At 42.8% G+C, this 18,260-nt stretch overlaps 1 protein-coding gene across 1 annotated transcript; it reads left to right on the top strand.

Moving 5' to 3' along the window:
* The first annotated feature begins 317 nt into the window (after positions 1-317).
* LOC140191279 (peroxiredoxin-1-like) lies at positions 318-13,550 on the top strand. Its single transcript, XM_072248548.1, has 6 exons — positions 318-420; positions 2,075-2,192; positions 7,469-7,622; positions 10,229-10,351; positions 11,618-11,748; positions 13,291-13,550. Exons 2-6 carry the CDS (start codon positions 2,087-2,089, stop codon positions 13,374-13,376), a joined length of 600 nt encoding a protein of 199 aa, XP_072104649.1. The 5' UTR covers positions 318-420; positions 2,075-2,086; the 3' UTR covers positions 13,377-13,550.
* The last annotated feature ends 4,710 nt before the right edge of the window (positions 13,551-18,260 follow it).

Below are 18,260 nucleotides of genomic sequence, written 5' to 3'. Positions count from 1 at the left end.
TTTATTGTGTTTTTGAGTTAGTGTGTTTTTCGTAATGCTGCATCAGATCCACAGTAACAGAGAATACTCTGCTCACTCTCTCTCTTTCACACTATCTATCCATCTGCCACTTTTCTCCTCCCTCTCTCTCGTTCATTACTAACCTGCTCACCCTCATCCCATTCTTTCTCGACTCTCCTCCCAGGAAGTTGTCAGTGTGGATGAGGAATGAAACTCCAAAGTCATGCTGACATCTGCGCTCTGCCTGTCCCTTTAAGAGCGGCAGCTTTGTTTTTCTGCTGAGTCATTCTGGAGCCGGGCGCTGCGGGCGTCTCACTCTCGCGATCTTTGGTCGGACTATAAGTAGGAGGAGGGGGGCGAGCTAGCGGACTACTGGCCGTCGGAGTATCGTGGAGTTTGGTTGGTACGGTTCCGGTCAAGGTCTGTAATGCAGTTTTGTCCCTTTATTTTTCTGCACCGTTATTTATTTTTCAGATTTGCATTTTTTTATATAAAGCTTCCTATGTTGACTTGCAATTGTCCTTTATATTTGCAAAGTTTTATTTATTAGTTTTATTGTCCTTGAATACACTGCCGAGGGTATTGTGGTGCATAGTATCCCCGTTCAAATGGAGCTGTAACAAAGAGTACCACGTGTGCCGTAAATCGCCTGCTAAAGGCTTCTTTTCAAAACTGTGTTGTTTAACCTGCTCGTATTTCTGACACAAGTAATGGGGCTGGGCCTTAATCTTTGCAACCTGAATTAATGTTCTTCACGAATTCGCTCCCTGCTGCTTTTGCAACATTTTAAATCCGTTCTAAGTAGCGTATTCAAGTGTATCCATCGTATCGCAGTCTCTTCGGTTTGAAATTCCTAGTTGCAGTGTTTAACTTGCTACACTGTATCGAATCGAGTACGCCAGACATCAAAGTGAAAGCAGTTTAAGCTTCGAACCCCCCTATTGCTAGATATTTCGGTGTATAACTTAATGAGCCGAAATTTAATCCTTGTGTTAGGTTAAACTTTTTTATGGAGGATTCAAGACCTGCTGTTCAATTTGTGTACTGTCGTCAGCATGATAGGCTTTAGGGTTGCGTAGAAATTAAGCACATCTCTTTTATCTCTGAATTTATGATCCCCTTCAAATTCTGACACTTTTTAAAAACCGGGTTCTCATGCTTGGCTGGCGGGTGGAAGTTTAGCAATTTGCATTTTCCCACTTGTAATTATGTTCTAATATTAGTGCTAGTTAACTGAATTAGTATTATCTTTAAATGTTAGACATGGGTGCAATCTACTTTGTGGGAAAATTTGCATAGACATTAACGTGCTCATTTTTTTTTGGCTTAACCACAAGGAAGTAGTGCTTTCTGAATCCTTCTATTCTTAACTAAGATTGCTGGGGCACCCTATTTGGTGGACTTAACTGTTTACTGGTGTACCAGTGTAGTCTGTGTCCAACAATTTTTTTGGACTTCGTGGTCACTGCAGTTTCCCCTGCAGAATATTTTAAACAGTTCTTTAAAGCTCCTGATTATTTACCTTAATCCAAAGAATCTCATGAATTTGTAGTTAATGCCACACTTGATAATTGGGGACTGTTTTAATAAAACCTAGTACCTGATTACAAATTTTCATCTCCATGTCAAGTTGGCTGTTGATGAGTCTATAAATAATACAAGTTGTTAAGAAAAACCAATTGTGTATCTAAATAATCCATTGCTTTTTTAACTTTGAAATTAACTGAGTCACCTTTCAATATTTCTACTATACAGCTTCTCTAGTATACTTGCAGACTCAACATGCTGCGCACATTGACTTGGTTGTGATTAGTGTAACCAAAACTGGGAACTAATGCTGGTAATATTTCTCCATTTCCCATGGTGAAAAAAGTGAGTTCAGCTTTGGGTTATGACTCAGATAAATCCTGTGTAATTAGTGTTGAATGGTGTTGACTCCAGTTGGGTTTCTGGAATGTTCTTTTCAGCTATAACACAATCTATTCCAAGTGTCCCAGAAGTTGCTTAGAACAGCCCATAGTGCAGTTCAAAAGTTGGCTTTAGTTTGCATTAATACTGGGCATCTTCTTTACAGCAACTGTACAAGATGGCAGCTAGAAATGCTAAAATTGGTCATCCTGCCCCTGATTTCACAGCCAAGGCTGTGATGCCCAATGGAGAATTCAAGGATTTGACTCTGTCCAGTTACAAAGGTAAGGTGGTTTAAGTGTCCTTTTACGGCCTTAAATGTTCACTATTCAGTTTCAAAATACCAGTTTTGCCTTGTCTATACAGTGATCAGACTTGTCCAAGTATAGTTTGAATCCAGTTGTAGCTATTGACTGTTATTAGTTCAATTGGTTTCTTGAACAGTGTATTCTGAAGTACGAGTAGTGAGGCAAAGTTCTTAAAACTATTCGTCATCCTTTGACCAGGATAGCACAAAGTCTTGGTTCAGTGCTCTTCCCACACTTTTGTCAATTGAAAACCAATTAATCCATAACTTATTAGATGCATTTTGGGATGCTGATGCCCCTACCAAAGGTGCAAGGTGCTCCTTCGCTCTGTCAGCCTGTTTGCAGGGCATCCTTGGGCAAAGTGTGGACACATCAGGGTCACTTGAAGACATGGGAGCTGGTAGTGCATATCACAGTTCCTGGTTATGTGACCACTGATGCCAGGCAGGCAATCTGAAGAGAATTGATAATGGCTGGGGTCGTCTGTCTTGTAAAGACACTGCCCCAGAAGGCAATGGTGAGCCAGTTCCATTTGTATGAAAATGCCAAGGACCATCAGTCATGGAAAGATGTGTCCATCCACATCATATGAAAATAGCAAATTACAAACAGTTAATTGACCCTTCTGGCCCAGTGAACCTGTGCTGCCCAGTTACACCCATGTGACTTGATAACTTCTACATCTCCACATCTGTAGAACGTGGGAGGAAAGCATGCATCTAGAGGAAACCCATATGGTCACTGGAGAATTAACACACTTGCAAGCAGCATTTGGAGCTACAAAGTGTACTGTGCTGCCTCTATCTTAATTACCAGCTTTGCTATTGAGGGCTACAGTTGTCATTTCCCATGTTTGTCAATGAAACCTTGGACTAGGATCACTGTAGTATAGATCCTGATGTATATATTTCTGATGTAGTGTAGATCCTGTCCATGAGATGTGACTATCAGGATATGCTGGCTTTAAAAAAAGCCCTGTTTGGGTTGGCTCAGGTTGGCTATTTGTAGGTTTTTATTGTGGCGATATGTGTCCTACCAGTAGGGCACTTCATGAATTGTAATCCATTAAAGTATTAGATTGAGGAGCAGTCTGGAATTGGACTGGTGGCTAAAGGGAAGAGGACTAAGGACAGGGCTTCTAGAAAAATTGCTAGCAGCAAAGCCCTCAAGGTTGCCAAATCCGTAGCTCCCTTGGCTGAAGCACATTGTCCCTGGTGGCTAAAATCCACTGTTTTTATAGCATGTAGTGCTTTGTCATTGTTGCACAGCACAAAGGGTTCTTTGCCTCAAGTCAATCAACCTGTGCTAGTCCCCTTTGCCAACATATCCCTAAACGTTTCCTATCCGTGTCCTACTCAATCTTTTAAATGTTGTAATCCTCTAGCAGATAATTATCTTCTGGAGAGAACTTGCCTGTTGGGTTGCCTTTAAATTTCCCCTTGCTTAAAACTATACTTTTTAGCTATAGACTTTCATACTAGTGGTGGGGGGGGGTAGGGTGCAAGAAGAAATTAACAATTGTTTACGCACAGATTTTCAGAGCATCCCCTCAACCTCCTTGCTCTGTGGAAATTTTGTCCAGTCTCAAACTTGAGCACACTGGTCCTAGCAGCATCCTTGTGAATCTTCTCAGTGTCCTCTAGCTTGATCGCATCCTCTTTCAAGTATGACAGTTGGAACTGTGCACAATATTCATGTCTTGTACATCTGTAACAATGTGCCAGTCCTTGTTCTTAAATTCTTGTCCTTTGGCAGACATTAAGTGGTCACTTGACTAGGTACCTTCTTTACCAAATAGTGGCCACGGAGTATGTTCATTGTTCTCTGCTGCTCCTCTGCACATCACATGTGGTTATTTCCAATACTGTTGCCTTTGTCAGCTTGAACCAGTCTGTCATTCCCCTGACCTCTCATTAACAAGATGTTGCTGCTCACTGGATTTTTTTTTGCACCACTCTGTAAATGCTAGTCTGTGAAAATCCCAGAAATCAGCTTCTAAAATGCCCAAATCACCCTGTCTGGCACCAACAATTGCTCCAGTCAGTCACATGAATCACATTTTACCCTCATCCCAATTGGTCTGAACAACTGAACCTCTTGACCATGTCTATGTGCTTTTGTTCATTGAGATGCTGCTATATGATTGGGTGTTTGATATTTGCCAATGTACCTAATAGTGACCACTTGAGTGTATATGCCTCCATCTTGTCTACCTGTATTGCCACTTCTGGGGGAATTGCACCTGTATCCTTGGATCTCTGTTCTACAACTCCTTGGGGCACTGTTATTTTACTGTCCTATCCTGGTTTGATGTCACAGACACATAATCATCGGCATTAAATTCTGTCTGCTATTCTTTGGCCCACTTCCCCAGATTCAGATCTTGCCGCAACCTTGAATTATTGTTCAGTTCCTGTCACTTTATTATAGAAAGTGTGCCTTAGAAGGTGCAGAGAATATTTACTAGGATGCTGTCTGGGCTAAAGTGCTCTGAAAAGTTGTGAGCAAGGCTTCTTTTTGAAGTGAAGGTGTGATAGGTGACTTGGTAGAGGCAGAGAATGGACATCCAAAGTGGTCTCCCAGAGTGGAGGAGACTAGTGAGAGGACACGATAAGCTGTTTGGAGAAAAACAGAAGGGATGTCAGGTTTTGTGGAACACTGCCAAGGCTGTTGGTAGAGGCAGATATATTTGGGGCATTTGAGAGCCTATGAGTTGCAGAGATAGAAAAATGGAGGTTTATGTGGGAGGGAAGGGTTAGATTGGTCCTGAAGGCCAAAGATCAGCATAACATGGACTGCAGGGCCTGTTCTATTCATGATTGTCCACCACACTGGTTATGATGTATCTGCACACTTTTTCATGCCACCTACATGCTCATAAATCTTGAATGTGATAGTCCCATGTGATGTACCGGCATAGGCCTCAAGTTTGGGGTGAGGTCACTGCTGCTGCCCTCCGACTTCGGCGTCAGCTTTGCATTGAACCTTGCTCAATCTGCATGTGGTTCCTCCTTTTTGAGGAGCTGTTCAGGAGGTTTGTCAACAGGGTGATAATCATGGACTTTTAACAAGGAACTGCATTGTAAACTAGCCTAGATCTCATGGGATCCAGGGTGAGCTAGCAATGGATACAAAATTTACTTGGAAGGAGAAAGGGGTGTGATAGTTGCTTTAAATCGTGCAATTAACCATGTGCAGAACCATGCTGACCATTCTGAAATGACTTACTGGCTGAATAAACTGAGCATAGCAATGCTCTTCCAGGTGGAGTATCAACCCAAAGGAATGTTCTGTCCACTTCCATTCACAGATCCTGCCTGACCTGCTGTGTTCTTTCCACATCTTATTTTTCACTCCAGATTCTGCCATCTGCAGTCTTGTCTTGATGGTTGATGTTTGCAATTAGTTTCAATTCTCTGGCGAGCAGGAAATTGCATCAAGTGAAAAAACAGATATACACTTTGAAGCTGGCTGCTGGCCCATCAAGTCTATGCTAATCAAGCAGCCACTTAATCATTCTCTCCACATTCCTGTTTCCCAGTTTCTACCATTTGCGTAGATTCTGGACATAGCTGGACTACCATCTTGATACCTAGAACCTGGGAGGCAAGTGGAGCAGCAGAGGAACCTGTTGATGTACCTACATGATATAGATATCATAAGGTTGGGATTGAAGTCTAATCATTGGTGCAGTGTAACAAGTGTGTAGCTGTGTGTAGCTTTGTTAAAATCAAAACTTAAACCGAACAACTAGAGAGACTCGGACCATGCACATCCCTTTGGGCACAAGGGTTGCCTGAGGTTGATTGTGGAACCTCCTTACCAATAGGTTTGCTGGTTCATGTGGCTGTGCTCAGTTTGAAGGTTTGACCAGGCCTGGCAAATGTGGAACTGATCTTGAGTCAGGACCTAGCCAGTAGAGGGAACATATCCACAAAGGACAAGAAGTTGTTTATTGGAACACTATCAGGTGAAGGTCTAAAGCAGGATGGGTCCTGACAATATCTTGGGAGCAAGCAAACAAACTTGAAGAATTTGTCTGAAGCAAGGGTAGCACTGAATATCAATCACCAGTGCAGAGAATGGCATCAATATGTGGGTCGACTGCTTTTGTCTGAAGATTGCCAACTGTGGTTATAAAGCTACTTGAGTAGACTTTTAGTTTGGGAAAACTTCCTGCGTGGGTACTCATGTGGGGCAAGTGTTTAATTTAGAGGAGTGTAGCTGTAGCAATGCCCAATATAGGTACTTTTACGCAGTACAGCAGGAAAAATAACATTGGCAAGTAATGGTGATGACTAATTTTTCTCCTTTAGGTTAGTGGTATGGAAAGGGAAACTTCTGCTGTGAATTGGGAAGGGAATAGTTCCTCAGTGCAGAAGTATTTGTATAGAATCCAGTTTATAATCAGACGTTAAGTTTGTGGTAGCAGTAAATGCAAAGACATTGCAAACTACAAAAATGCACTGGGGAAAACTTCCATTATCTTTTAACAAACAGTTGATCTTGATTTCCCAAAACCAACTCAGTTACGACAAATTATTTGGCTCTTCCATAATCCAGTGCAAAATTCTCAAATCTGTCCTTTATGCCAGCTAGTAAATGTATTGAGATGTACAGTAGTGTGGTGGTTGGCATACCAGGTTCAATTTCTGCCACTGAGGTTCTCCACATAACCACATGGGTTTCCTCCAGGTGCTCGGGTTTCCTCCCACATTCCAGATGACTGGTTAGTAGATAAACTGGTCCCTTGCATGTATTTGTGTGGCATAGACTTGCAGCTATCCCGTACCTCGGAAAACTTGAGGGCAGCATCTTTTCACCAGAGGTACTTAGTTGGGCAGCATCCCCAGGAAAAATTTATTTGGGGTTTTGGGAGATGTCTGCATTTAGTTATTACTAGTTCCATGTAACTGCTCAGTCAAAAACATGGAAATGGCCTGTGGTTCACATCTGCACCAATCCCTATCAATTCCATTTTCCAGCAGGCAGCCTTCAATGACAAGGTGCTTTGAGTGTTTGCTCTTATTTGAATGACAATAGAATGAATTGTTCCAAATTTGTCTCTTGCTCCTGCACACTTATATTGTTCTTGGCCAATGCAGTTCACCTAATGCATGTATATGCAAGAATCACATGGCAAACTATTCTTGAATGGGATTTTCTTTAGCTCAAACTTGCACTTGAGATTTTCATCAGTGATCCAAGCAGGTTAGAAAGATTGTGTAACGCTGATCACCTTTTCACCCTAGGAAAGTATGTCGTTGTGTTCTTCTATCCACTGGACTTCACCTTTGTGTGCCCCACTGAGATCATTGCATTCAGCGACAGAGCAGATGACTTCCGCAAGATAAACTGTGAAATTATTGGTGCCTCCACGGATTCCCACTTCAGCCACTTAGCCTGGTAAGGCTTTTTAAATTTTGTTAGGGTTTTTGTGTGCAGTCAGGAACTTGGGGTTATCTTTGACATTATTTTAAAAACTGGGGAATGGCTTCTATGAAATGTTGAAACATGATTGTAATTCCACTTCTCGCCCCAGGTTTTCCAATTTTTGTGGCTAAAGATGTTTCTGACATAAATTGAACTTTATGTACCACTTCCTAAAAACAAGCCTGCCATAAGTTTGTGGCTGTCTTTCTAGGTCAGTGAACTCCACCCAGTGTGACTGTTTGACTGGATAGTGCAGCCTCCATCAGCTCCACAACCCGAAGTCAATGCTGACCTGTTTGCACATTCTTTGTGACAGTGGGCTTCCCCATGCCTCATTTGCCCCACTGCTCCAAGGATGTGCTTGCAGGTTGGTAAGCTAATTGATCCACTTTGTTAACTGTGTTCAGGAAGCGTTCCTGGTGATATGTGGAGAAGCCATACTAGATCTGGTACAAGGCAATGGACTTGATCAGGTTTCTTGGGGAGGGGTGAACATTTGAGAGACAGATGATGACAATTCCTTGCCCTTGCACAAGATCATGGCTGATCTAGCTGTGTACTCATCTCCACCTACCTGCCTTTTTTCCATAACCCTTATTTCCTCTACTATGCAACCTTGTCTTGCATATTCACTGAGGTAGTCTCCACTGCTTCATTGGGCAGAAAATTCCACATTCATCACTCTCGGAAAGCAGTTCCTCCATCTCCATCCTAAATCTGCTCCCCTGAATCATGATGCTATTCCCATAGCCTTGGACAGATAGGAACAGAAGATATAGAAAGTAATGTTGGGGTGGGGGGGGGGTAAATTACGATGCTTTTGGCAGGAACTTGGGAGAATAATTTGGGAACAAATTTATTTTGGGAGGGAATGCACAATGGAAATGTTACCTTGGAGAATGTGAAGACATTTTAGCATATTAACCTGTTCTGCATGTCAATGGGTAAGCCTCTGGGGATAGAAGGTACCCCAGGTTACTATAGGAATGGAGGGAAGAGGTTGCTCTATCTTTGGCTTTTGTCCTTGCTGGCCACTGGAAGGTTGGGAGGTGGCAAATATTTATTCAAGAAAGGTAACGTGTATAATCCTGAATTGTAGACCTGTGAGTCTTCAGTGGTGGGCAAACTATTGGACAGGATGCTTGGAGATAGGACTTGATGTTTTGGAGAAGCATAGCCTGATTAGGGTCAGTTATTACAGTTGAGAGCAGATTGTGTTTGAGTCTGATTGAAGTTGTCAAGAAAGTGACAGAAGTTGAAGGTAGTTGTGTATGTGGATTTTAGTAAGGTGTTTGTTTCTCTATTGTAGGCTTATTCAGAGTGTCAGGAAACATGGGATTCAGAGAAGCCTGGCTGCATAGATTCAAAATGGGCTTGCCCACGGGAGGCAGATTAACAGAGCATATTTTGCCTGGAGTTTAGTGACCAGTGGCATTCTGCGGAGATCTCTTGTGGGACCCCTACTTGTTGTTTCATCTGCAAACTTCTACTTCCTCAATCCACTTACTTTAAATATATATAAAAAAAAATCCAGAGGTTGATGGTGTTGTATAGTGTAGAAGGTTGTCATAGATTACAATGGGATATTGAGGTTGCTGGGCTAAGGCAATTTACCAGAATGCTGATTAGAGCATTCATTGGACTGATGGGTAGAGCAAGATGAGGCTTTTCCTTTTGTTGAGGTGAACAAGTTAAGATAATGGATAGCCAATGACATTTTTCCAAGGGTGGAAATGATACAAGAGGATACTGTAAGGTGATCAATGTTAGATTTTATGGTGGGTACCTGGAATGTACTGCTGCAGGTTGTGGTAAAGACATTTAAGAGACTCTTAGACACATGGATGAAGGAGAATGGAGGATATGTGGGAGGGAGTGTTTTGGGGTGGAGATGTCTCCTCCAAAGGAGGTGTAAGGTACTCCACTCCAGTAGCCTACAGGTTGCCCTTGGGCAACGAGTAGCTCCTGCTTGGCTGCTGATCAAGTTGTGTGAAGGAATGGGAGCAGGTGGAGTATTGTCACGTGAGCAGCTGGTGCATGTCCTGGTTATGTGACCACTGATGCAGGGTAGATGATCTCTGAAGAGTATTGATGGTGGGATCACCTGTCTTGTAAAGACACTGCCCAGAAGAAGGCATTGGCAAACAATTTCTGCCAAAAATTGCCAAGAGCAATCGTGCTCATGGAAAGACCATGATTGCCCATGTCATACAACCACAGCACATAACAAATGAACAATATAGGGGGGAAAGGTTAGATTGATTTTGGAGTGGGTTTAAAAAGTTGGGGTAATATCATTAGTGCAAAAATGCTTGAAGTTTAGCATTGCCTCTGAGCTAAAGAACCAGTTTTTCTGCAGATGACTAGTTAAGTTGTAATCGATATGGGTTGTTTTCACAAACTCTGCAGGTTTAACTTGTTTCATCAAGACAATTTCACCTAAACTTACAAAAAAATAGATCTGCATGAATAACGTTATTCATTCCAGGAAACTTGCTGGGGGAAACGGTGTATTTCTAACTGGATATTCAAGTTTCCCAGCCAGCACACTTTCAAAGCTATTTTGAATACATTTTTAGGATCAACACACCTCGGAAACAAGGTGGTCTTGGCCACATGAATGTCCCACTGGTTGCTGACTTGACACATTCCATCTCCAAAGACTATGGTGTTCTAAAGGAAGATGAAGGCATTTCCTACAGGTCAGTGAATAATTGAGTAGAATTCAGGGTCTTGACTCTCCCTCGCTTTATGGGTTGATTCTGCAACACAAGGATTTTGAACATTGGGCCACTCGTGGCAGTAGTTTGTAAACCATATGTAAAAAGCTTGAAATGACTGTTACATATTAAGGTACAGAAACTGTTTTACATGCCATTACTCCCTCATCAGTACATGGAGGTAGAAAGGAACCAATAACAATACAGAATAAAGTGTTACTTGAAATGCAGTGCAGGCAAACAAGGTGCAAGGCCATTATGGGGATATTGAAATTCACTCCAGCCTATTGTACCCAGGGACTGTTCAGTGATCTTAGGACTTGTAAATGTTTCCATACAAGACGATGGGCATTTGTCCCGTTGAGCTTGTCATAGCAAACAAAGATGAGAGTTGATGTTTGAAGTAACAATTTATTTTTTTTTTTAAAAAAAAAAAGCTAGTGTACAAGGAGGCCAGTCAAAATTGAATTTGGTACAGCTTTTGTATTTAATATTACCTGTATACCTGTACATTGATAAGAATGGTTATTACAGAATAAAATGAGGTCCAACAGTAAATCCAATATTCTGTTACAGCAGTGCATACTATAACAATGAAGTTCCTGAAACATAGACATTTTCATGGCTGTATTCCATGTCTGGGCTTGAAGGCATTGTCTGCAGTTCCTTGTCGCACATTAGCACAATCTATATTCCTGTTTACTAGTCAGTAGACCTCACTTTTTCCCTGAGATGTCAGTCAGTAATTCCATTTTCAGTAGCCCTGTCATAAAAGTCCCCTTAGATTCTACTACCTCTGCAGTCTGCAAGACATGCTGGTTAGTAGGTTAACTGATCTAGTTACCAGTTAGCCTGCCAACTGACCAGCATGTCTATCATGCTTTCCTCATGGAGGAAAGTCTGTACGAATCAAGCATCCATTACATTAATTCTGTTTCCTCTCCATGTTCCTATAAATTGAGCCTGATTCTACCACTTGTCCATGGTAGGGGCAATTTAGTGAACTTATCAGCCCAATGCCTTTCCCATGAGGAAAGGGAGCATTTGGAAGCTAGTGGTCATGGAGAACATGAAAATGCCTATGGCCTTCTGTCTTCCATCCAGTAAAACCAGTGTCCAGACAGTAGCTGTTCCACTGGTGTACATAAGCAACTACTGGTTTCAACTTGCTCAGCTTAATTGAGCTTCCTACCACTTTCCCTGCCTGCCTCTCCTGCGTTTTAATGTGTGATTCTTTCTGTATTCAAGAGGACTCTTCATTATTGATGAGAAAGGAATCTTGCGTCAGATCACAATCAATGACCTTCCAGTTGGTCGATCTGTGGATGAGACACTGAGGCTGGTACAAGCTTTCCAGTTCACTGACAAACATGGAGAAGGTAATACAATGCTGCTGGGCAAATAATCTTAGTCCTGGGAATTTCCCAGATTATGAATCTGATGTGCAGAAGTCTCAGTTTATGCATTTTTCCCCAAGAACTGTTCGTAGTCAATGACTGTATTCAGAATGGATTACTTGTGAATACATATAAAGATTGGCTTCATCTGTCAGGTGTACAATTAACATGGTGAAATGTATCTTCTGCATCAATGACCAACAGTCTGAGGATGTGCTGGAGAGCAGCATGCTTCTGGCACCAATGCCTACAATTTATTATCTGACTCGTGTCTTTGGAATGTGGGAGGAAACTAGAGAAACCCTTGTGGTTACGGGAACAATTTAGTCAGTGGTGGGCATTAAATTCTGTAAAAGCATAGCACGAACCACTATGCCACCATGCTGCCCTTGTTTCTGATCTTGCGGAAACAGCTGCTCAAGATAGTCCTCCAAACCTGTGAACAGCCTGTTTGCCACTTTGCCTTGCTGACCTGTAGCTTCTATTCAGTGCTAGTATTGGCTTGTGTACTGTGATGCTCAGTTATTCAACAAGTATTGACACTTAACTGCAACTAAAACTTTAGGCAACACATAAAAAATGCTGGTGAACGCAGCAGGCCAGGCAGCATCTGTAGGAAGAGGTACAGTGGACGTTTTGTGCCGAGACCCTTCGTCAGGACTAACTGAAAGAAGAGATAGTAAGAGATTTGAAAGTGGGAGAGGGGGATGAGGAGATCCAAAATGATAGGAGAAGACAGGAGGGGGAGGGATGGAGCCAAGAGCTGGAAAGTTGATTGGCAAAAGGGATATGAGAGGATCATGGGACAGGAGGCCTAGGGAGAAAGAAAGGGGGAGGAGGGAAGCCCAGAGGATGGGAAGGGGTATAGTGAGGGAGAAACAGAGGGGGAAAAAAAAAAATAAGGGATGGGACATTAACAGAAGTTAGGGAAGTCGATATTCATGCCTTCAGGTTGGAGACTACCCAGACAGAATATAAGGTGTTGTTCCTCCAACCTGAGTGTGGCTTCATCTTGACAGTAGAGGAGGCTGTGGATAGACATATCAGAATGGGACGTGGAATTAAAATGTGTGGCCACTGGCAGCTCCTGCTTTCTCTAGCAGACAGAGGGTGGGTGTTCAGCAAAACGGTCTCCCAGCCTGTGTCGGGTCTCGCCAATATATAGAAGGCTGCATCGGGAGCACAGGATGCAGTATATCACCCCAGCTGACTCACAGGTGAAGTGTTGCCTCACCTGGAAGGACTGTCTGGGGCCCTGAATGGTGGTGAGGGAGGAAGTGTTAAGTTTTTTGTGGCACTTGTTCCACTTTGGGCATTAAGTTTATAGTTCAAGGCACCATTTTGTAGTATACCAACCTGTAACATGGAGACCCTAGTAATGTGATGTATGTCCTTGGATACTAATGCCCACCAGGAGTTCCTAGAAATGAAGATATTAAGTCCAGTCTGTTATTCCAGCCTTTATCTAAAGTGAATGTACAATAAAAATTCTTACTAAATCTTAACATCTACTTTTTTCCCCAGTTTGCCCTGCAGGATGGAAGCCTGGCAGTGACACCATCAAGCCTGATGTGCAAGGCAGCAAAAAGTACTTTGAACAACAGGCCTAGGCTCCAACATTTTGGACCAGATCTAAGCACTGAATGTTGTATTTTTGTTAATGTAAAGATTTTCTCACAGGATCAGTTTGGTATTTGTCCACATCTGTGCTGCAAGTAACAAGGTCCAGACAAACTCCTGTAAATGTTTTTTTACTGTCAGAATAAAACAAGATTGAAAGCTGATTGGTTTCCATATTCTTTGTACTGGTATGAACTGGAATTTACTGCCCAAAAGGGTGAAAGGAAATCTTGCCTCATTGTAAGCTTTATTCAAGTGACCTTCTGTTGGTAGTTCATTTCAGTAATGGCTACTGGATTGTGAAATGGTGATCAAAATGAAACTGGTATGTGGACCCTGTCACATTTTAATTTTGCTCTGGACTTGACTTTCAAAATGCTGCTGCAAAGTAGCTGAACCGACTCCTTCCTGATTTCAACTCTGAAGGGTAGAGTTATCAACACTTAATGTTCAGAGTGCAATGTTTTATGTAATCCTTCCTGAAACATCAGGTTTGACAGACAAATACATGTTTCCTTCTACTGACTGGTGTTTGACATGAGAAATGCTGTGCTCCAAGCATTTGTCTGGCCTTATTGGTAGCAAGGCCTACCCACAACTCATTAACCCTAATGGTCGTTGGAAAGTAAGGAAACCAGAGCACCCAAAGGAAACAGTATGGGTGAATGTACAAACTCTTTAGACAACAGCAGAAATTGAACCTGGCTCTTACAACTGGCACTGTAATGTTATGCTATCTGCTGCAGTGCCAGCAGTTTCATAATTACCCATTTCATTATAATCACCTGAACTTGGATTTTCTGCTTGTTCACCCAGCTATGATTATTCATGGCTACCTCCATGAATGGATGCGTCCACTCTCCAATTAAATCCTAGTGTCTGAGGCAGCAACTGAAGTAATCTGGCTTGGAAACGTTACTGGTCTGTCTCAATCTGGAACTCCCTATTCTCTAGCATGAGAAGGGCTTGAAAGTGGTTCAAAGTGATGGATCACCATAAACCTCTATAAGGAAATTAGGAAGATGCAAATACTGGCAACTGCCATATCCCAAAAACATTAATTAGCTTTTCTGTTTCTGTGTACCTCCCTGAAGCTTGAGTGATTTTAATAACCACTTACTGTAATCTGATCTTTTTGGGGAGATAAGTGATGCACCTTAAACAGTTGCAGCAACCAGTATAGTGCTCAAGCTTTTAAAAAGATCAGCTGCCAAACTACAAGTTGACAAAAATACCAAGTGAAAACAATTTCCAGGATTGCAATATTCTTTGTTGCTCGATGCATATTTGTGCAATGTCTTGCCATGGTTATGATTATTGCTCAATTTTCCCTGAGCTTAGTTTTTTTTGGTTTAACATGTTAATTCAACTTTTAGAGTGCCAGTGTGAAGGATTCTGCAAGGTCAAAACATCTTCTGTAGACACCTTCCTGCTTAACATGCCTTGTGCATACCAGGAATGTAAGCTTTTTTGATACAGATATCAAATCTATTTTTTGGCCTTTACATCCTGTTGTTGCTTTCCTTTTTGCCTCTTTGGTTTGTGATCCACCCATACGTCTCTCCTCTTCCCTTGTGACTGAAGTTTTATAACCTGCTCCATGTTACATGGAATCAACTCATCTGTTACCTGTTTGCAGAGTCCTCCAAGGTGAAGTCTGATGCAAAATCTAAATACAGTAGTTATTTGCTTCATGTTCATAATTCACCAGCATTGTTCTCTGGAACATAGGGGAACAGAGTATGGGGGGGAAAAGGCAGGTAAGTGGAGATGAGTCCACAGGCAGATCCACCATCATCTTATCAAATGGTGGAGCAGGTTTGGCAGGCCAGATGGCTTACTCTTGCTCCTATTTCTTATGTTGTGTCACACTTTCATTTAGAGCTACAGTATGACACCCTTCCTGCCCAACAAGCTTGTGCTGTCCATGTGACCAATTAATCTACGAGGAAATCTGCTGATGCTAACCACATCTTTTTTCCAGTCCTGATGAAGGCTCTCAGCCAGAAATGTCAGTTTACTCTTTTCCATAGATGCTGCCTGACCTGAGTTCCTCCAGCATTTTGTGTGTGTGTTGCTTGAATCTAGCAACCCATACATAGAACAGCACAGTACAGGCCCTTCAGCCCACAATGTTGTGCTGACCCTCAAACCCTGCCTCCCATTTAAGCCCCCATTTTAAATTCCTCCATATACCTGTCTAGTAGTCTCTTAAACTTCACTAGTGTATCTGCCTCCACCACTGACTCAGGCAGTGCATTCCACGCACCAACCACTCTGAGTTTAAAAAACCTTCCTCTAATATCCCCCTTGAACTTCCCACCCCTTACCTTAAAGCCATGTCCTCTTGTATTGAGCAGTGGTGCCCTGGGGAAGAGGTGCTGGCTATCCACTTGATCTATTCCTCTTATTATCTTGTACACCTCTATCATGTCTCCTCTTATCCTCCTCCTCCTCTCCAAAGAGTAAAGCCCTAGCTCCCTAAATCTCTGATCATAATGCATACTCTCTAAACCAGGCAGCATGCTGGTAAATCTTCTCTGTACCCTTTCCAATGCTTCCACATCCTTCCTATAGTGAGGCGACCAGAACTGGACACAGTACTCCAAGTGTGGCCTAACCAGAGTTTTATAGAGCCTGCATCATTACCCCACGACTCTTAAACTCTATCCCTCAACTTATGAAAGCTAATACCCCATAAGCTTTCTTAACTACCCTATCTACCTGTGAGGCAACTTTTAGGGATCTGTGGACATGTACCCCCAGATCCCTCTGCTCCTCCACACTACCAAGTATCCTGCCATTTACCTTGTACTCTGCCTTGGAGTTTGTCCTTCCGAAGTGTACCACCTCACACTTCTCTGGCTTAAACTCCATCTGCCACTTCTCAGCCCACTTCTGCATCCTATCAATGTCTCTCTGCAATCTTCAACAATCCTCTACACTATCTACAACACCACCAACCTTTGTGTTGTCTGCAAACTTACCACCCCACCCTTCTATCCCTACATCCAGGTCATTAATAAAAATCACAAAAAGTAGAGGTCCCAGAACTGATCCTTGTGGGACACCACTAGTCACAATCCTCCAATCTTAATGTACTCCCTCCACCACGGCCCTCTACCCTCTGCCTTCTGCAGGCAAGCCAGTTCTGAATCCACCTGGCCAAATTTCCCTGAATCCCATGCCTTCTGACTTTCTGAATAAGCCTACCGTGTGGAACCTTGTCAAATGCCTTACTAAAATCCATATAGATCACATCCACTGCACTACCCTCATCTATATGCCTAGTCACCTCCTCAAAGAACTCTATCAGGCTTGTTAGACACAATCTGCCCTTCACAAAGCCATGCTGACTGTCCCTGATCAGACCACGATTCTCTAAATGCCCAGAGATCCTATCTCTAAGAATCTTTTCCAACAGCTTTCCCACCACAGACGTAAGGCTCACTGGTCTATAATTACTCGGACTATCCCTACTACCTTTTTTGAACAAGGGGACAGCATTTGCCTCCCTCCAACCCTCCAGTACCATTCCTGTGGACAACGAGGACATAAAGATCCTAGCCAGAGGCTCAGCAATCTCTTCCCTCGCCTCGTGGAGCAGCCTGGGGAATATTCTGTCAGGCCCCAGGGACTTATCCGTCCTAATGTATTTTAACAACTCCAACACCTCCTCTCCCTTAATATCAACATGCTCCAGAACATCAACCTCATTGATATTGTCCTCACCATCATCAAGTTCCCTCTCATTGGTGAATACCGAAGAGAAGTATTCATTGAGGACCTCGCTCACTTCCACAGCCTCCAGGCACATCTTCCCACCTTTATCTCTAATCGGCCCTACCTTCACTCCTGTCATCCTTTTTTCCTTCACATAATTGAAAAATGCCTTGGGGTTTTCCTTTACCCTACTCGCCAAGGCCTTCTCATGCTCCCTTCTTGCTCTTCTCAGCCCCTTCTTAAGCTCCTTTCTTGCTTCCCTATATTCCTCAATAGACCCATCTGATTCTTGCTTCCTAAACCTTATGTATGCTGCCGCCTTCCATCTGACTAGACTTTCCACCTCACTTGTCATCCATGGTTCCTTCACCCTACCATTCTTTATCTTCCTCACTGGGACAAATTTGTCCCTAACATCCTGCAAGAGATCTCTAAACATCGACCACATGTCCATAGTACATGTCCCTGCAAAAACATCATCCCAATTCACACCCGCAAGTTCTAGCCTTATAGCCTCATAATCTGCCCTTCCCCAATTAAAAAATTTTCCTGTCCTCTCTGATTCTATCCTTTTCCATGATGGTGCTAAAGGCCAGGGAGCAGTGGTCACTGTCCCCCAGATGCTCACCCACTGAGAGATCTGTGACCTGACTCGGTTCATTACCTAGTACTAGGTCTAGTCTGGCATTCCCCCGGTCGGCCTGACAACATACTGTGACAGGAATCCATCCTGGACACACTGAACAAACTCTGCCCCATCTAAACCCTTGGAACTAATCAGGTGCCAGTCAATATTAGGGAAGTTAAAGTCACCCATGATAACAACCCTGTTATTTTTGCACCTTTCCAAAATCTGCCTCCCAATCTGCTCCTCTGTATCTCTGCTGCTACCAGGGGGCCTATAGAATACCCCCAACAGAGCAACTGCTCCCTTCCTGTTCCTGACTTCCACCCATACTGACTCAAAAGAGGATCCTGCTACATTACCCACCCTTTCTGTAGCTGTAATAGTATCCTTGACCAGTAATGCCACCCCTCCTTCCCTTTTTCTGCCCTCTCTATCCCTTTTAAAGCACTGAAATCCAGGAATATTGAGAATCCATTCCTGTCCTGGTGCCAGCCAAGTCTCTGTAATGGCCACTACATCATAA

This window comes from Mobula birostris, chromosome 32 (assembly GCF_030028105.1).
Source record: "Mobula birostris isolate sMobBir1 chromosome 32, sMobBir1.hap1, whole genome shotgun sequence".
NCBI classification, from domain to species: Eukaryota; Metazoa; Chordata; class Chondrichthyes; order Myliobatiformes; family Myliobatidae; genus Mobula; species Mobula birostris.
The sequence above is the reverse complement of the archived record's forward strand: the minus strand, read 5'-3'. Positions and strand labels throughout refer to the sequence as shown.